The following is a 20,220-nucleotide window of genomic DNA, read 5'->3' as shown; positions in this document are numbered from 1 at the left end:
GTATGTACTTTTTATATTCGTAGAGAAAAGGCTATGGGTAGGAGAGAGTCAAGCACGAGCAGTGCATGTTGATGGATTCTTCGGAATACCAAAATGAATGGAAAAGAATTTAAGCAGACCCATGGCGATACCAAATGAACTGGAGATAATCAAGTAATGTAATCAATTGGATTGTGTTTCTAAATATTTTGAATAAAATAATAATAAAAGAATCATTTATTTTAAATCATTTATTTTAAATCATTTATTTCAATCATTCATCCCTCCATCACTTCATATTATTTTATTATTTGAATGGAGATTGTTATTGGAGAATGACAAAGCAATTAACTTATTTAATTGATTTCAAGCTTTGGTGGACACATAAATTGGCCGGAAGTGAGCTGAAAGCAATGGATTCCAACCATTATCCTTAATTTTTATAGTGGATCCAAAATTTTAATTTGACTACTTCTTAAATCATATATTTAAAATTAAAGAAATTTAACCCCATATTGAGGTGTGACAATCTATAAGACCTTACCTTTATTCAATCTAAAAATATATTTCATCCTGATCTAAATTCGACCAAAAATCAATTTTACTACCCGTACCAATGGCCCTAAATTAATGGGCTCCTAAATATCAAGGCCTGTTATCCTAAAATATTAGGAACAAGGCGTACAATTGCAGCAATCCTCTTTAATCCCTCAATTATTGTTTTTCCCCTTCCAAGTTTTTTACACTGACCATAATCACAGTTTAATTTCTCCCCTTTCCCTGTCAAATCCTCTCCCCCCAGAGACACAGAAATGAAGCGCTTCATTTTCCCTTAATTTTCGAGCTAGATGCTCGTTGGTGCTTCAATTAAAGTTTGGTGTTTAAGAGAAGTTTGTGTATTTTGAGAATTTTGTCAGGTAAATCTTGTTTGAGTTGCCGTTGTTCATTTTAGAAACTGGATTCTAAATTGATATTAAGCTTTTTTTTTCTTATTTTGATGAGGGTTTAATTGGAATTTGATTTTTGTTTTGGTGGGTTAAGGATGAATCAGTGATCAACATCTGGAAAGTAAAAGGAATCAGACGAAAGAGAGGAATTGGAAATTCATTGGCTGTTCTTTTTCTGGGTTTGGTAAATTAACATTGAGGGGTTTGATTTTGTAAACTTGGGTGTTGACAATTTGGGAAATGCATGATTTAGAGTTAAAAAACTTGTTTTTTTAATCAATCTTTTATGGGTTTTTGTTATTTGAGTCTGTAATAAAGGTGGATGCATAATTTTGCAATTCTTTCTTTTTTAACAAGAAAAAAATCGAGACTTTTAGGAATGTTGATGAGAATGGATTGTTTCTGGGGAAACAATAATGGCTGTTATGTTGTTCTTGAAGATTGATTGGATGAGGAAGCATCTGTGATTACAAATTTTGTTTTTGAGATTGGGTTGGATTTTGTTAGGGATACTTCAGTGTTGTCTCATATTTTAGCTGAGTTTTTGTGTTTTTAATGGATGACATTGACATTGAGGATGATGCTAGATATCCTCCAAATCCATATGGTGTTAGTCACCGGGAGGGTTATGGTTCTTCAAATCGCCAAAAGCTTCCTGTAAGAAACGTTCCGTTTCCTAGACCGATAAGGAATCATTATGTTGATGATGATGAAGATGAGGGCGACGAAGCTGAAGATGAGGGAGACGAAAATCTTAACCAAAATAATGGTGTTCGATATGTAGGAAAAGGTGTGATTGATGATGATGACGACGACGACGACGAAGATGATGACTTGTTGGATGATGATGATGATGATGATGATGATGATGATGATTCTAATGAAGGTGGTGACTTGGGGAAGCATCCGAAAAAGAGGAAATTGAAGAGTTTGGTGTCAAGTTATGAATTTGCTCCTCGAGTAACTTCACCCGCAGTTCCATCGCCGTCGGTGCTAAAGCCTGCATATGGTGGGAGGAATTCTCTTACGGATTGGACTGAGCACGAGACATTCATTTTGCTAGATTCCTGGGGTGACCACTTTTTGCAATGTGGGAGGAAGTGTCTTCGTACCGAGGAATGGCGAGAGGTTGCAGAGAAGGTTTCAGAGACTTCAAAGATCGAAAGGACCGAGACACAATGCCGGAATCGGTTGGATACATTGAAGAAAAAATACAAAAAGGAGAAGGCTATGCTAGCAGAGACTGGTGCTACCACTAGTAAATGGATTTATTTCAAGAAGATGGATATATTGATGTCAACCTCTCCACAGCAGGGCCAGCTCTCTTGTGGGTTCGACTCGGGTGAATATGTATTCAAGAACCCTCGGGTTTATTTGACCCGAGCAAATGGTTTGGATGAAATGAGGGATAGTCCAGCAAACTCCGATTCTGCCAATGGCGAGGAGGATGTCTCAGATGGGCTGCCACCTAAAAAGAGAAGATTCAGGAGGCAATCCGATGAGAGTTCTTCGGTCAGACTGCTTGCGGATTCTATTCAGAAATTTAGCGACATATACAAAAAGATCGAGAATAGTAAAAGGCAGCAGATGCTGGAATTGGAGAAGATGAGAATGGATTTTCACAGGGAGTTGGAAATGCAGAAGAGGCAGATCATGGAGAGAGCACAGGCCGAAATTGCGAAAATGCAGCGCAGCGATGACTCGGCGAACGACGTATCTGCCGAGAATGCTAGTGGGTAATATATGCAAAATCCAGTTATCTTCTTTATAACATTCATCTGATTTAAACTGCTAAATGTTGTTGTATAATGATATTGGAGCCGTCTGCAAATTGCTATTATGAGACAATAATAACACCCTTGTCATACTGCACCACTTAGTCGAGTGGAAACTTTTATAGATCAACAATTGCTCTTGCTGACAAACAAGCTTAAAAACATGGATTCGGCTTTAGGTAACATCAGCTATTTCAGGTGAATGGCTGAGTTCTTAGATCGGTAGATCAGTGGTCCTGCAACTATGGATGAGTATTTGACCGACTCGAGCAAAAAAAAATTGAGTTATTCAAATTTACGAGTTTTATTTTATATCTCAAATTTTATTTGAATTTTTTTCTAGTCAAGTCCATAAAATTCAAGTCAGAGTTGTTTGTTATGGGGTTACATGATTTTAATTTAAACGGTTTTCTATAACCATGCCTCATATATATATATATAGAGAGAGGTAAAATCTATTTACATTATTTAAAACTAATAAGTTTTATATTAATTTATAGTCGTTAAATTTGAATAAATAAATGATTTAAATTTAATTAAAATTACGATTAATAAAAAAAGAGTTTTTTCAATTCACATTAAAATATTCTCTTTTTCCTTTTTACCATAAAACCCATCGTCTCTTTCTTTTTGTCCTCCCCCACCCCTCTTTTCTCCACGAGCACCGATAAATGTTTATGTTTTTCTTTCTTATCAGAAGCTCTTCCTCATTGTAACTGGTCGTTCTTTTTTATTTTATTTTTATTATTATCTCTATTAGTTGAAAGCCTACTTTATAATAAACGTGTGAAATTTATAGAAAATTGATGGACTGAAGTTTGCAAGTAACCATACTTCATAGAAATTTGATAGAAAATCTATTTTATTGGTCATACATTTTAATTAAATCTAAATTATTTATTTATTAAAATCTAATGACTATAAATTAGTGTAAAATTTATTAGTTTTATATAGTGTAAATGGATCATATCCAGTGGTAGAGCATAAGCAGGGCTAATGGGGTCATGTCCCCCCAAAATTTTCAAAAATTCATATTAAATTTTAAAAAATTTTAATGTTCTTAATTAAATCTCCTATAATTTTAAAAAAAAAATCTTATTAAGCCTTTTCAGAATTTCAAAAAAATTAATTAGACCGTAATATTTTTGGAAAAAAAATATAAATTAAACATTTCAAAAAAAAATCAAAATTTTAATTTAAACTTCCAAATATTTTAAATTTTTAAGTTAGGTCCCTAAACTTTATCACCAAGTTTCGCCATTGATCCTATCGCTATATATATCATACAAAGTTGAGAGATTTTTTACTTGAGCTTGAAAATCAATATACAATTACTAAAAAAATTTGAATTATTCAAGTTATTTGAGTTTTATTTCATAACTCAACTTGAATTAAAAAAAATTGTATCGAAATAAAATTTTTTGAGTTATGTAAAATTTTAGAATTTTATTTAATGTATGTGCAACTTTAAAGTTAAAAGTTCACCTTATTGGATAATGACCACATAATTTACCCTCGGTGGATATAAGCTACCCTACTTCATATAAACAGTAATTGGAATTTCAACCTATACAAGCCTAGAAATTACTAGCTTTGAATACTTCGACTGTGAACTCTTATCCATTTCTAAGAGAAATAAAAATTCTAACTAAAAATCAATTCCAAAACACTTTGATTTCACTTGTAATGATTAAGTGGGTAAACAAGTTAAAGATTTTAAAAAATTAATCAACAATGAATAACAAATTTTCACAAATGACTCGAAAATAATAATAAAGTGAAACATTATTAATTTATACATTTGATTGAACTGAAAAAAATGAAATCATTATATATATTATATTTCAAATAATTTATAAAAATAACACCTTCAAAAGATTATTTATGAAATAATAATCTTTTAAGAATCGTAGATGAACAAATGTGATTTTATACATATGATAATCAAACTTCGAAAAGATACAGCCACAGGGATGGATCGAGAGGAAGGTGGATGGAGACAATCGTCATCTGAAAACTTAAAATTATCATGTATTTTAGAATTTTTTTCTATATATTTTCTATTAAAAATCTATTTTCGTCTCTTGAAATTTTATAAGTTCAAGTTCGCCCCTAATATAAAATTATGCATCCATCTGTAGACACACTTTTACTTATGTGAAAGAAACTTAAAAAAAAAAGCACATCTATTAAAACGTACATTTCATGCATTTTCAGTAGTTAATGAGTTACCAAAGATTAAATCAAAAATGAAATAATGAGACAAAAGTAAGGAACAATTAAATATTTTTTATCTGAAAAAAATGAGCATACACATTACAAGACTAATACGCATGCTAAAACTAGTACAAGTTAAAGAAGAACATATCACATTAATCAGATGTTGATTTCATTTTTCAGATGAAATCCATTTAATTTTCATTTTTTTTTAGATAAATGCACTGATTTCGTTTATCTAGAAAGGCAGCAACTGCCAATAAACAATACAACAAACACAACAGCCAACAGAACAAAGCCAAAACAGGCCTCATTCTTAAACACAGCAACTGCCACTTATTTTTTTATTCAATTTGATCATTCGATATATCCTTTCAAGATGCGTGTTTAAAAACATGATTGACATATCACGTGTTAAAAAAATATGATTTTGATCAATTATCCCTTAATGGTGTTATTTTTCATAAATAAATAGAAATGGTATATATATAATCAAATTGTGTTTATACTTATATATTTAATGATTAAAATAAAAATTGATTTAGATGCACTTTGGGAAATTCTGCTGTAAGGCGGTTAAAAAAGAGTTAAAAAACGGTGTGACCGGTTAAAATGTAGACCGGTTATGTTATATCATTTAACCGGAAATATTATCAAGTGCAATAACATATTAGGTAGCGCTTATATAATGTAATAGGTAGCGGTTATATAATAAAATATGTTAATTACTTAATTTGTTATTACAAAATATTAGGTAAACGCCCAAAATGTTTCCAAGGATAGCATAACCAGTTAATTACTGGAAATATTATCAAGCACAATAACATATTAGGTAACACTTATATAGCGTAATAGGTAACGCTTATATAATAAAATAGGTTAATTACTTAATTTGTTATTACAACATATTAGGTAAACGCCTAAAATGTTACCAAGGATAACATAACAGGTTATTTACTAGAAACATTATCAAACACAATAATATATTAGGTAGCGCTTATATAACGTAATAGGTAGCACTTATATAATAAAATGGGTTAATTACTTAATTTGTTATTACAACATATTAGGTAAACGCCTAAAATGTTACCAATGATAACATAACCGGTTAATTATTGAAAATATTATCAAGCATAATAATATATTTGGTAGAGCTTATGTAACATAATAGGTTGCACATTATTAAAGCTGATGAGGCTTTAGAAATCAGACGATAACAAAATAGGTAATTACTTACTTAATTTGTTATAAGTTATAATAAACTTACCTTAGGAATAAATGTTAACACAATTTAAATTGATAGAGCCATTAGGAATCCCACAATAACATAATCGGCTAATCAATTGATTTGTTATCAAGTTTTATCAACATGGTAATTGTTTACGCATATTATAATGATACCGATTGACTTTAACCGTTTTCATTGGAAATTAATCTATCACTTTAAAGTAATAGATTTCGAATTTATAAGTATATATATATATATATATATATATATATATATATATATATAATGTGGGGGGGGTTAAATGGAGCCTTAGAACCTTGTACATTGTTTACTTATATTTTCACGATACCGAATGAATTAAACCGTTTTCATTGTCAATTAACCTATTACTTAAAAGAAATAGGTTTCGAAATTATAAGTATGAAATTACTTAAAAGTATTGATACATATATAAAAGTTTATGATATTATCATTATACTGGTATAATTTTACTGTGTACATTGTAAATTTAACTATTACTTATACAAAGCTCATAAAGGGTTATCAGAATGTTGGATTTACACAAAGACATATACAATGCACTTGAAAGATGTCAAGCAAAGGAAATCGTCAATCGGGTGTCAATGCAATTACTGCTTACTTTTAACCGGTACTTGGATACTCTGATACTTTAACCTTGCCAAACAATCTGTAGAATAAAGTCTCCTGCAAATTATAGCCAGAATCAGTTCTGTAACTGGGATTATCCAAGTTAATTATGTTAACTGCATAGTTAATAAAACCTGGGGGTCCAAATGGTAAGCTAGGAATTGATAATACAAACTTCCTTTGAGGGTTTAGGGACTGAATCCCTCCAACGTAAAGAGTGCATGATTGAACATTACATATAATAGTTGTATTCAGTTGTTGAATAATTGTTCTTCATTTTATATAAGGATAATTGTAATGATATTCGTTCACGTTTCAGGACCAATTAGTTAGATGCATACAATACCCTATATCCTCGAGGCAGAGCACAAGAAATCTAACACTTAAATATTTACTAAGAGCGGTAGCTTTTGCTCTGAATGAAGACCGAACCTAGAATCAACTTTGCAATTATGCATATCATGCTGAAGAGAACATGTTGAATTATAGGATTTGCACACAACTAAGTTTATCTGTTGTCAAATTTTTTAATATTTCTTCATGATTTCCACCTACAACATTATTATTACTCAACATTTCTGGTAACGCTAAATCGAATTTATTAAATATCTTTTAATGTATCTGATAACACCTTATATTAACCGTATATTAGTCCGCCTTTACTGAGATAACCCGCACTTGTGAAAAAGAGAAAAGTGACAGCGAAGAGAATAAAGAATCGTTTTCCACTCAAAAAATAATTTTTCGACATTGTTTTTCCCCCTTATTTTTCGACCAAAATACCTTCACTTTTTAAACCTCTCGTATTCCCCCCCAGAAACGTATCAAAATTTGTTGCAACTATTATTTGGTTTTGGTTTACAATAGGGAAGAAAAAACTACAAGGCAAAAAGGAAAGCAGGCACCAAGAGGGAGGAGAAGTGATATTTGTTGCATGGGAAAATGGAAATCTATTCAAACATATACCTAATCCGATCTTACTAATGTAGGTATTTTCGAGAGTTGATATTCAAGCAAATTTGAGGTTGGGGATGAGTTGATCAGATCAGTAAAGCTGCAGTGTCAAAGTTAAGAATCACCTTGTCAGAAGCAAAAATACCTTTTTCATTTATCTCTTCTGGAAGTAACAAAGCTCTCTCCATTTCATTCCTCAAGTTAATGAATTGGGAAATCTTTTTAGAGTTTTTTCATTTTAAAAATAGCAAGAAATAATTACACGATAATATCTATTTAATTTTTTTAATCAATTTATAATATACATCCTGCAGATGCAAGTATTCAATCATGAAGGTTTGGAATCAAATAAAAACAATATAACATTTGATACACTTCTACGCCAAAGGGGTGGTTTAGCTTTGGCTACTGCCCATTCTACAATGCCAGGATTATTATCCCCCGGCGGATATAAGACACCCCGCGCCATACAGGTATCCTCGTTCATTTTAGCCTGGAAATAATTATCCTAATCAGACCAGAGTGATATTCATGTAGAATCCTCCCCAATATTTGCCGATTGATGAAAGAAGAAACAAATCAGCCTAAAAAGCTTATTGGGAAGCTCACCCGCTTGCTTGCTTGAATTCTATCTCCTTTCCCAGTTTTTATACCATTTTCTACAAAATGTAGACGATAAGAATACCGGGTATTTTTTGTTTCTTTTGTTCATTTAATTTTCTAAACAAAAATTAATTTTACCTAAGCGGATAAACTCACAAGTGAAGAAATAAATTTCAGGTATACCTGCCAGGCAAAGAAAATATTAAGATTGTCATTTACCCTGATGATGGATTCAAAATGACGATTTTTTTTGGTTCTCATTTTCAACTACTGAACTTCTCTTATTTCACACCTAAACAATTGATGTAATTAGAGATGCACAAAAAATCCGAATATCTGATTTTGTGCAAAAAAATATATGAAACCGAATTTGAGAAAAATCGATTTTTTTTAAACCGGATCAGATATTTTAAAACCGGATAGTATAACCGATTTGAGAAAAAATTGGACGACCAGATTTTTTACCGGATTAAAAACTGGTTTGAAAAAAACCAGATAAAAAATCAGTTTTTTATCCGGAAAAAAATCCGGTCTGAGGTTTAAAAATCCGGTCTGGGGTTTAAAAAATTAGATGACCGGATTTTTACCGGATTAAAAACCAGTTTTTTTCAAATCAAAATCGGTTACACCGGTTACATCATCCGGCCCTCCAAACCGGTTATGATCCGAACCGGTTTTTTTATAAATCAATTTTTTAGCTTAGTGAAAAAACCAGATCGATTTTTATTCGATCCGGATCGGATTTAAATCCGACTATGTGCATGTCTAGTTGCAATCATTGTTTGGTTTTTGTTTACCAAAGTAAGGAGGAACAAATAAAATGAGACAATCCGGAAACCAAGAACCAAGAGGGTAAAAAAGGTGCTACTTGTTACATGGGATATCTGTTCAATAGACACAATGTGAAGAATCTGATTTCAAGAAAATCATATAACAATACCCACAGCAAATCGTAAACCTTTAGCACTTGGTATATCCTTGAAAAGAGTAAACATTTAGCCTCCCACTAACAAAAAACTCGTTAGCAAGGAAACCATAATGACCGTATCTCCTCTTAAAAACCCTCTTTTGATAAAATCAGGATTCTAATGACTCGGTCTTAATGAAAACAAATTCAGTAGACAGACGAGCAATGCAAAGAGAAGTCTTTACGAAATCATGACCCCAAATAACACAACCGTTAACCCATCCAAGAGTCGGTCTCAAACTTTCTAGAAAATAGTGGGTTTACACATAAGAATGAAAACCGAGCTAATAATTTATGTGGTAGTAGATGCACCCTCTGATTTGTCGGATTCCATTGGTTCAGAAGCCGGTGGTGCCTCACCATTACCTGGGGATGCATTTTCATTGGGCAGATCACGGTTGGGGCTTGCATTTGGATTCGCATTAGTATCTGCACCCTGAGGTGGTGGGGTTGCCGGTGTTTCAGGTGAGGCTGGTTTAGCAGGTTTAGCTGGCTTAGGTTTCATCATAATAGGCCTGCAAAACCTGTTTAACGCAGATTCACATCTCAGCGCCAGGAATCATATCAAATGTAAGCATGAACATCTATAGACATAAAATTCGTACCTATCTAGTGCTTCAGCTTTCTTTCTCACATCAGCTGACAAGAGAATTGGAGTAGCATGCTTGGGAAGTTGGTCCTGCTGCTGTTTTCTCTCTCTCAGCCAGGCCTCAGCTTCTACACACTCGTTCAACACCTATAATTGCAATGCACCAAAAGAATTATATCTCAGTACTAACAGCAGGGAGTGGAGCGCGATGAAGGGACCAAGACAATACCTTTTGCTTTTCAGCAAGTTCAATGTGATCAAATTTAGGATCATTTGACATGGCTGCCTCCCTGTAACTGTTAATACAGTAAGCAAGTTGGTCAATGACAGTTCCCCTGTCAGTATATTCTTTGAAACGTTCTTCAATAGGATCCCCTTGCTTCAAAGTTAAGACAATCTGTCAGGTACATGATGTATACAGTCAACCTGAGTAGGCCAGAAGAAGAACAATTGTTACCTTCTTAAGCTCTTCAAGCTTAGCAACATAAACACCCTTTGTTTCATCTTCTCCATCTTCATATAGCCAATCCTCAGTTTCTTGAAGCTTAATCATAAGCTCTTCCTTGTCCGGAGCAGTAACAAAATCATGGTATTTATCACTTAGCTGAAGAGTGAAGACACAAGGTATAATCAGTTTCAAGATCATGACAGCCAAGAAACAGTTCAATGATTCAGAAGATTAGTAGATAGCATCGTACCTTATTCCTCATGTCATATACATAAGCCTCAACAGCGTTCTTTTTATCCTTGGTTTCTTCCATTACCCTATCTTGCAAAGCCATTTCGAACTCCTTCTCTACTGCCTTTTGAACATCTGCAGCTAACATAGCACCATAGACCAACTCTGCCACTGGGACATTTGTTTTCTTCACCTTCTTCTTGGGAGCCTCAACCTATATGACAGGCAGAACAACATACCTAAACCAACCGACCAAACCATGCAAGAACCCAGGACTAAAAGTATTCCACATAAATACCAACCACATTAAACATTTTTGGATTAGGAGTTAGTCTGCCTTAAAGGCTACACCACCTCCGCATATTCATGCACATACAGCAAAGAATAATCACTTACTTTAGTATCAGTCTCCATTTTCACAGGATTGTCACCTGACTCATCAACACCATTTTCAGCCCCTGCTGCATCAGCTGTAGGCTTGGCATCTTGCATGTTAACATCAGTCTCATTGGCACTTGGAGCAGCAGTATCACTAGGTGCTTCATCAGTCTCCATCTTAGAATTGTCTTTTTCAGGCTCTTTTGAAACTGGAACTTCAACTTCTTCCTCTTCCAAGAGCTAACATTACATTAAAGTAGTCAGGAAAGCAGAAAAAAGAAGAATTCACATTTAAGATATAATAAAAATTTAAAAAGTTAAATCAAAACTACTTACAGTTGCCGACTCAAGGGACACAATCCCATGCAAATTCAGGCGGACCTTGACCTTCAATTTTGGTCGTTCATTTCTTATTGTTGGGAAAGGCCCAATCTGCCATTTACAAATGCCACAAATTATAACGACTGTAAATGTTAAACAAGAACCAAGTTACCCTCACGCTCAAGTAAAAAGAAAACAAAATCTAATCAGAAGAGGCTGATCAAGATTTATGAATATATTACCGTGTAAGTACTGATCTTTGCCGGGGCCTGCAAATCACTAACATCAGAATATTTAACATCAACAGAGAAAGTACTTGATTTGTGGAATGTCACAGCCTTGACACTGGGTATTGGGTTTCCCTTCGGGAAAACCAGTTGTTGTTGTTCTGCTCCTCCAGTCTGACAATCCGGACCAGAACCCTTCCATGATAGTGAGATTGGGAAAGGGAAGCTCTCATTGACCTTATCAAATCAAAGGTATTAAGAGGTCAGCTGTGTTCAAAATACAGCAGGAGGGAAAAGAGCATGACATTGACTATACCACTAGCAGCAACAACAATGGGAATATGAGGAACGTAAAAGGAAAAGGTAGAAGGAAAAATATACCATCAAGGGAACTAAAAAAAAAACAAGAGCTTGAAATCATACTACAACGCAATCAAATGCTAATTAATGAACCATGAAAATGAAGAGCTGAGATAGCAAACAATTCAGACAACAAAAATTATCATAAGTAGAAAATTACCTGAAAGTCTCGAACTTTGAATGTGGGACTGAGAATTGCACATTCCAAAGCACAACCCCTTGCAACACATTCACTAGCATTCATTGTGCGTCTAGGCTCTTTACCAAAGAACTCCATGAGGATTTTCATCATAGCAGGAACACGAGAGGCTGAGCCAACAACCTCAACCATATGAACATTTTCAACAGCAAGTCCAGCATCAGCAAGTGCTTTCTCAAGTGGCCTTCTCACACGTTGCAAAATTGGAGCACTGATCTGCTCAAACTCCTCTCTCTTAATGAAACCCCTGACATCCTTCTCATCCATCAAGCACTCAATATTCAAAGGTGCCTCAGGATTGGCACTAAGTACCTTCTTTAGCTTCTCACAAGCTGCCCGGAGTCTAGTACAAGCCCTAGCATTCTGGAAGACATCAATCTTGTATTCCTCTTTAAATTTTGCAGCAAAATGTTGAAACAGAACTTCATCAAAATCTCTACCACCCAAAGAGCGGTCAAATGAATGAGCTAGGATCTTGAGTTGCCCCTTTTTGAAGGCAGCAATACAAACTTGCATGCTAGCATGTCCAATATCAACAAAGGCAACATTTAATGGGTCATTTTCAGGTAAATCAGTTTTATAAATACCATAAGCCAATGCTGTTGCTGTAGTTTCATGAATCAAGCGAAGGGGGTGCAAGCCTGCAATTGTGGCAGCATCGAGGACAGCCCTTCTTTGAAGATCAGTGAAGTATACAGGAATTCCAATGCAGCAATCCACCACAGCTGCATTTAGATTCTTCTCGGCTATGCTTTTCAAATTCGACAAAACCATTCCCAAAACTTGGGTTGGGGTAAAAGCTCTCATTTCACCTAAATACCGAGCATGAATCAAAGGATATCCATCAGGCCCCTCGGTGACATTGAAGGGCAATGACTTGAGATCTCTTTGCAACTCGGGATCTGAGAACTGACGGCCAATTAATCGCTTTATCTGAGAAATTGAATTCTTAGGATTCATTGTAGTAGATGCTGCCCCTGCAGTACCAATGAATCTCTGCTTGTCCCCAAAGCAAACAATAGCTGGTGTTTCACGCTTTGATTCATCATTAAGCACAACATCAATTCCTCTCTGCCTCGCAACAGCAACAATGCAGCTCTCATTGCCAAAATCAAACCCAACAACGCTCATTTTCAGCAGAAATTACACAACTTCACTATATCAATAAAATCAAGCTGGCATACTAGAAAACAGAAGGCAATAAGATTATATAAATTCATGTGTGCATGTGTATGTACAAATACGTACATACAGAAATTAAGCGGGAAACCTAGCTAGTGACGCAACTGCACATTTAATAAATAACGTATTGCATCAATCACAGTGATATAAGTATATTCCCATTTATCACGAGCAAAAGATTACTGCTCAAGATCCTATGTCAAATTCAATGGGCTAGAGTTCATGGTGTCAGAAAATATAGCTAATGGAGCACCATAATTGCAGAATTAATAACACATTGCATCAACCACAGTCATATGAGTATATTCCCATTTTTTTCTGAGCAGCACCTAAGATTCCAGGTCAACTTCCAGGGCTTGAGCTCGTAGGGTGATTTCTCTTAAATGCATACAATAAAGATCACTACAAGATTCAATAATCATTCCCCCCTTTCATTCCCATTTTAAGACTCATGGAGTTGATCACTCACACAAGGAGACAAACCAAATAAGGCTCGGAGACAAGTGCTAACTACAAGCAAGCGGAGATCAAATACTTCTACAAGGTACAACCACAACACTTAAGTTGAAAAAACCAAAAATATAAGTAAATAAATAAAAAGGTAATGCACATACATAAATCAAACAATTGTAAACAAACCCTAAAACTTTAACAATTACATATCAACCAAAAACGAGAACCCTTTAACTAAAACTAATCAGGAATTAAACTGCTTGCAATGGCAAACCATAAATTGCGTTCAAATCAACCTAAAACAACTACTTTAAACGTCAAAGAATTCCCAACGACAAAAGGAGTTGAATCTGAAGAAGAAAAATTAGAAATCAAATAAGAAACTACCTAATTCTCTAGAAACAGCTAGATCTGAAGACAAACAAATATCAATGCCATTTTACGCGCCAAATCTAAAACTGAACAGATCTACAAGTTACTGAATGAAAAAAGTAAATGCAAGAACAACAACGATTAACGAGATCCACATAAATGCAAAGTGCAAAGGCCAGCGATCGTACCTTCGAAGGGGGGATTAGAGCCCAAAGGAGTCCTGTCAATATTTCTTATGCGTTCGAGAGAGAGCCTCACGAAGCCAAAAAGAGAGTCGAGGGGGCGCTTATTAATGAGGGCTTGTGTGAAATTTTCGATTTTTCCCCTAAATAATTAATAATGGATTCATACGGGGCTTTGTTTCCCTACTATTTTATAAAGATTTTGAACGAGTTCATCCGTGGAATTGAGTGGACCAACCTCGACTAGAGATGTCTAGAGATCCTAGTTTCTAGAAAGATCTACCCAAAGCAGACTCTTTTGAATTCTTTAGGGCTGAGCTTTTATTTGGGGTTCTGATTTATTTTTCCTTATAAATGGACTTAATGGGCTTATTCTTCTTTTTCCTTGAAATTTTATTTGTTATATCCCATCCAAAAAAATTGATTATTAATACATACGTGCTCATCTTAAAAAATATATTTTTTAATTCGTCACTGAATCATTGTATTTTAATTCCTTGGATTATGATCTCTTCATATTAAAAAAAAAGGTGTTGTCAACTTTTCGTTATTGAGTTAATAGTTGGGTGGTAAAAATGATAAAGTAATCAAAATGTAGATGACCGTTTTAGAAATTTTTATAGTTAAATGACTGAAATAAACATTCATTAATAATTAGGAAATTTTCTAAAATAAAAACTTTAAGGCAAATTAAAAGTTGTTGAACCATAGTCTTTGAACGTGAAGACAATAGTAAGGTGAAAATATGTACTGTTGATAAGGGGGGAAATAGGAGGAAACGAGGAGAAAGGTTAATTCAATCACCCAAAATCTAAGTTGTGTAATAAAGAAGAGTAAATCACACTCGTGATCATTAAAGTTTCAATGAGTTTTATTTTGATCACTAACATTTTAAAAGTTATAATCATTAAGATTATTGATATATCACAAAATTGTCACTCTTCCGTTGACTCTCTTAAGCTGATGAAGTGACACGGTAACAAGAATACCCGATATCCAATTTGACCCCTAAATTATAACTAGTACTTCACTTAGTCCTTTAACATATTTTAAAAAAAAAAATCTTAAAAAATCATAATTGATATAATAATAGATTTAGTCTGCGTACGAACCATAATTTCGAATCGAATCGAGTCGAGTTTTACTCACCCCTACTTTTGGACTATTGTCTTCTACTTGGAAGGTTTGCTAACCAACTTTTCTTATTACCACATTAGCAATTCCCATAGAAGGTCTCCCTTCCTCTGCATTTTGTCTTCTGACTTGCTGCTACATTTTTTTGCAAGAATTTGACAGGTAGACTCGTTCATGAAGCATCTTTTATTGTATCCTTTATGTAAACTCAATTGTTTAGTGTGTGGCCTTTCTTTCAAAATTTACAAGCACCAATGAAGTTTTGTTGTTGGTCTGCCTCATCATTAGAGAATGTTGTAGAATGCACATAGCTTTATCCAACAAAGGATTTTAGATAAGGAATCCCTTTGGGTAAAAGCTTATGGTACACGAAATTGAACAAACATAAATTCAACTCTTTTAAATACGTCTAAGAATCTTTAAGGGAGATGAAAGCTAAAAAAACAAGTACTTGAACCATTTTGTAATATTCAAGTGATTTTAAGTCCCACATCCCTGACGTACCATAAGAAAAATTGAAGAATGGTGTACAAGATGAGAGTATATCACTATTATGAACGTACTTACCTGGACGGGGTCAATGGGTGAACAAATAGACTCATGGCCTAGGGCCGTGACCTCCATTGCACTTGGGAGGGGTGCTGATCTAAGGTCTCTTCAAGCGGGAGAGCCTATGTCATAATTTGTGGCAGAAGGGATTTGCGTGCGCGTTGTCCCTATAAATCTTCAGTTATAATATTTCTTATATATATCCATATTTGTATTCTAGGGAAAAGAAACACCTAAGGCTAATCACGCTTTGATCACAAGTATTTACCCTAAAGGGAGCCGTTCATCCCTAAGCAAAATTACATTTTGCAAAATTGTTCTTTAAGAGGTAGAATTATTTACCCCAAAGGGAGCCCTTCAACCCCAATCATATTAGTTACACAGTCTACATAGAACAGAACTAAAAGAAGAGGTAGTTGAACTTAAAACAAAACTAAAATGACGATCTCGATTCTTTCGGTCAGTTCTTTTTATGCAGGGGTTGTAAAGTTGAACTAAAAGGTGATGTTGAATGAAATTGGAGGTGGTGCGACGGCTTTAACTGATAATGACACTTTGATAGACCACGAAAGAGATGGACATGAAACCATTTGGATATGTTCAACTTCGAAAGCATTGTTGCTGCTACGAACTGTTTTTCAGTAGAAAACAAGTTAGGAGACAACGACTTTGGTTAAGGTTTGTAAGGTAGTAAACGATGTCTAGGAACCAAACTTAATGTCATCTCTATTGTAGACATGGATGGATCGAGTGGAGCTGGCCGAGGCAGTCGTTCAGTGACGGACTGCACCCCCAAATTTTTTTATCATTAAAAAAATAGGGATAATTATCAATTTAGATTTTTAAATTTTGATTTATTTTGATTTTGCCCCCATTTTCTATTGTTAATTATACTTTTCCCCTGAAGTAAAATCTTGGCTCTGTACCTGCGGTCGTTCTCATAATCGATGGTCGATTCGTTCATGTAAACAACTCTTCTGTTGAAGAGTTTGGAGCATTGCAATTGCAGCCATTACAGGTGTTCTTGTTTTATTATCATTCCAAATTACAACCACATTCATGTTACTTTTTGTCAGTTGAACAAGTTTTATTCGCAATCGTAGAGTAGGAAAAAAACCACAATGGTCATACACAAGATCAAACTCAACATAGAGTAGAAAAACAAAAAGGGCAGCTTCCTCTAAACAGCAGAAACGCTACCTGCACAACAATCTCAAGTCCTAGACACACTGTCAATTAATAGGACATTCCATATCGGTTGGAGAATAAACCGACAAGTCTTGCATGTATTATAAAATGGAGCTAACAAGCATGGTGAAAGCATCTTTGCGCTTGGGGCAATGACGCAGCTAGTGAGGAAATAACCGAGGCGCGTCTATTGCTGGTTGAAAACTATTTCCAAATACCCTCTTTGGCCTTGGTTCACCCTCGGCCTTTGAGAATTTCTTGAAGGACTCCCTTCGGGGTAAAGTCCTACAATTTTTAGTTTATAAAACCTTTTATGTTATTAACACTAGACCAATTTTTTAGTTTTTTTTAATTTGTTTATAGATACAAGAAGTATGCGTTGAAATAGCTTGACAAAGATGAGCTTCTATAGAGATTGACAAAGATAAAAAATGTAAACGTATAAATACTTCTAATTTTATCTAGTTTGCGGATGCTCTAACCTATAAAAGTAATTTCAATTTCTTGTCAAAGCAAGTAGTTTCATCTCTCTTGTTTTTGGATTTGCGTATTGGTCTCATCTGGTTTTTCTTTTGAGCAGTTCAGTGATTAGTTGGTTTGCTTGGGCGTTCGGGCTTGTCTTGTCTGGTGGTAAAGATGGTTGCAATGTTGAATGTTATTGGTTTAGGGGGAGGCTGTTAGGGTGTATGCACTGGCTCTTCGTAGAAGCAGAGTGTGAAATGATCCCAACTATTTTGGTTGCTGTTAGCTTTAGATTGACGCATATGTTTGTTTGGTATGGCCTAGTTTTTTTTACCATGCAGGGATGAGGTACTCTTTTCCTTCGTCTATAATCGAATACCGATCTTTAGTTTGAGTTTGTAAAAAGGTCGATGAATGTTTTTAATGAGACCCATTCTTTTCTTTCAAGAAAAGTCACTTTTGTTCTTGTATCACTCTCCCATTCCTCAACAAGATTCGACCACAGATCTAAAATATCAATGGAGGAATGATCATCAATATCAATAGGAAAGAAACCTTATCATAAATGGAGCGATTAATCTCATCCCCTAATAATGGATTGGAGTCTCTAATTTTTTCAACTCATTTTTTTCATTTATAATTGAAGCCTCTAATTTGTTCAATCTCACTTCCTACTTTACAAATGAAGCCCCTATTTTTTTTTAATCTCACTTTTTACTTTTATAATTGAGGCTCCTAGTTTTCTTAATCTCACTTTTACCTTTATAATTGAGACCCCTAATTTTATTATCTCACTTTTTACCTTTATAATTCAATCCCTAATTTTTTTCAATCCCACTTTTTACTTTTATAATTTATACCCCCTAATTTAATCATTTTTAAGATTTATTAATGTAATATTAAATTAATTATTCAAAATAATCCTTCTATAAATGTTTATTTTTTAATTTCGCTCGGGATCCCGAAAATATTCGAGACGACTATGTATGAACTAGGATGTCTTCGAGTAGTCAATGTTAACTTGTTTACGAGAGAACTGATCACAATAAATTTGGTTCTCAATTTAGTGGTCATAATCTTAAATCAATGTTTTGATTTGAGATTGAATATGATTTTGGGTCAGTTGACATTGAGGTTGACCTTGCATGTGATATGGTTTGCGCATAACATTCACCGAGGCCAAAGGGAATGGATGCACATAAAACTATGCTTCACTTCTTGCAATATGGGATGAGGTTATCCACCATATAGAACATTGTTTTTTTTATGCCTTTTCTTTGTGGTATGTTATTCGAAGAAGAAAAAAACTCACTCTTATTTTTAAGGGGAGAACCCATATCTCTGACATGTCATAAACAAGATTCAAGGGTGATGTATAAGATGAGAATATATCCTCATATTTGAACATACTTACCTAGACGGGTCAATGGGCGATCAAAAAGGCTCATGGTTTAGGGCAATGACCTCCATTGTACTACTCTAAGGTCTCCTCAAGAGAGAGAGCCTACGTCATAATTTGTGGCAACGGGAGACTTGCGTTCGTGCAGTCCCTACTAATCTTTAGTTATAATGTATATACTCATCTTCCCTAGTTGAACGTTTGTCTTCTAGGCATTCGAACCAAGCAGGGAACGATCCTTTATATGATCTAAAATGAATGTGAGAAACACAAGGTCAGCCTAACACCAATTTATTAGTAATGTTTTAGTCTTAAAAGAAAGGGCATATGACCTAAAATAATTGTGAGAAACCCAAGGATGTGAGAAAAAAAAATAAGGAGGTTTAGATAGAGTTTATGAAATTTGAACGAGTGAGGTAAAAAGCTACAGAAGTCAGATTTATATTATACTTGATATTTGTTTAATTGGAACTTTGGAATAATTTTATAATAACCATGGTTTCTACATAATGTTTTTGATTATTGAAACTACAATAAAGAAAGCTTTGGAAATTTTAGTTTCGATAGCTAAAAGTTCTACGTGGTGAATGCATGTTCTTTGCCTCATAGTATGATCATATATATATATGAGAATTTGGACACTTTTAAGATGATCATATAGGTTAATATGTTCATTAAAGATCCTATAAAATCAATTAAATTCAACTTAAGGTTCTTAGTCATGTAGTTTAGATGTTTAAATATCAAATTCATCATTTATTTTATTTTATGATATATTTTATCAGTCTCTCAATTTAGCTAATCTACTTCACAATTTATTTTAATTATTCTTTTAAATTAGACCAACTACTTTAATTTTAGAATTTTCCTAATAAAGTGAGTGTGGAGTTAATAAATAAGAAAATTTTGTAAACTAAAGATTGTAGGGCTTTACCCCGAAGGGAGCCCTTCCAGAAATTCTCAAAGGCCGAGGGCGAACCAAGGCCAAAGAGGGGGTTTGGAAATAGTTTTCAACCAGCAATAGACGCGCCTCGGTTATTACCTCACTAGCTGCGTCATTGCCCCAAGCGCAAAGATGCTCTTCACAATGCTTGTTAGCTCCATTTTATAATACATGCAAGACTTGTCAATTTATTCTCCAACCGATGTGGAATCTCTTATTAATTGACAGTGTGTCTATGACTTGAGATTGCTGTGAAGGTAGCGTTTCTGTTGTTTAGAGGAAGGT

The 20,220-nt window shown here is 34.3% G+C and overlaps 2 protein-coding genes, 3 non-coding genes and 1 pseudogene across 6 annotated transcripts; 4 read left to right on the top strand and 2 right to left on the bottom strand.

The window, feature by feature from the left end:
• Positions 1 to 620: 620 nt before the first annotated feature.
• Positions 621 to 2,823, top strand: LOC120137854 (trihelix transcription factor ASIL1-like). 2 transcript variants are annotated; one of them, XM_039153500.1, is made up of 2 exons: positions 621 to 896; positions 1,021 to 2,823. In XM_039153500.1, exon 2 carries the CDS (start codon positions 1,482 to 1,484, stop codon positions 2,664 to 2,666), a length of 1,185 nt encoding a protein of 394 aa, XP_039009431.1. In that variant the 5' UTR covers positions 621 to 896; positions 1,021 to 1,481; the 3' UTR covers positions 2,667 to 2,823. The 2 variants fall into 2 exon arrangements, with proteins under 2 accessions (XP_039009431.1, XP_039009432.1); XM_039153501.1 differs by having other exon boundaries at positions 626 to 739; positions 824 to 2,823.
• Positions 2,824 to 9,295: 6,472 nt separating this feature from the next.
• LOC120137853 (heat shock 70 kDa protein 15-like) lies at positions 9,296 to 14,433 on the bottom strand. The gene is made up of 10 exons (XM_039153499.1): positions 14,267 to 14,433; positions 12,033 to 13,254; positions 11,528 to 11,749; positions 11,301 to 11,396; positions 10,983 to 11,204; positions 10,606 to 10,800; positions 10,365 to 10,511; positions 10,137 to 10,286; positions 9,924 to 10,054; positions 9,296 to 9,842 (listed from the first exon to the last, which is right to left on the bottom strand). The coding sequence occupies exons 2-10, from the start codon at positions 13,200 to 13,202 to the stop codon at positions 9,611 to 9,613; spliced, it is 2,565 nt and encodes an 854-aa protein (XP_039009430.1). The 5' UTR covers positions 13,203 to 13,254; positions 14,267 to 14,433; the 3' UTR covers positions 9,296 to 9,610.
• A 1,520-nt stretch (positions 14,434 to 15,953) lies between these two features.
• On the top strand, positions 15,954 to 16,114 carry LOC120137976. The gene has a single exon (XR_005517470.1). It is a non-coding gene; the product is annotated as a U1 spliceosomal RNA (small nuclear RNA).
• Positions 16,115 to 17,265: 1,151 nt separating this feature from the next.
• LOC120137978 lies at positions 17,266 to 17,416 on the top strand. Its single transcript, XR_005517471.1, has one exon. It is a non-coding gene; the product is annotated as a U4 spliceosomal RNA (small nuclear RNA).
• Positions 17,417 to 18,999: 1,583 nt separating this feature from the next.
• Positions 19,000 to 19,147, top strand: LOC120137984 (annotated as a pseudogene).
• Positions 19,148 to 19,918: 771 nt separating this feature from the next.
• On the bottom strand, positions 19,919 to 20,069 carry LOC120137985. Its single transcript, XR_005517477.1, has one exon. It is a non-coding gene; the product is annotated as a U4 spliceosomal RNA (small nuclear RNA).
• Positions 20,070 to 20,220: the final 151 nt, after the last annotated feature.

Source organism: Hibiscus syriacus, unplaced genomic scaffold (genome assembly GCF_006381635.1).
Source record: "Hibiscus syriacus cultivar Baekdansim isolate YM2019G1 unplaced genomic scaffold, ASM638163v2 tig00110676_pilon, whole genome shotgun sequence".
NCBI classification, from domain to species: Eukaryota; Viridiplantae; Streptophyta; class Magnoliopsida; order Malvales; family Malvaceae; genus Hibiscus; species Hibiscus syriacus.
This window is presented reverse-complemented; position numbering and strand designations above follow the sequence as displayed.

What these genes read in the sequence shown, in the direction of transcription:
- LOC120137854 (XM_039153500.1), top strand. Translation starts at nt 1,482, where the DNA reads ATGGATGACATTGACATTGAGGATGATGCTAGATATCCTCCAAATCCA.
- LOC120137853 (XM_039153499.1), bottom strand. Translation starts at nt 13,202, where the DNA reads ATGAGCGTTGTTGGGTTTGATTTTGGCAATGAGAGCTGCATTGTTGCT. An exon ending in AGCTTGAAGAGCTTAAGAAG is followed by an intron (nt 10,287 to 10,364) that starts GTAACAATTGTT and finishes TTAACTTTGAAG; the next exon opens with CAAGGGGATCCTATTGAAGA. An exon ending in AAAGCTGAAGCACTAGATAG is followed by an intron (nt 9,843 to 9,923) that starts GTACGAATTTTA and finishes TGCGTTAAACAG; the next exon opens with GTTTTGCAGGCCTATTATGA.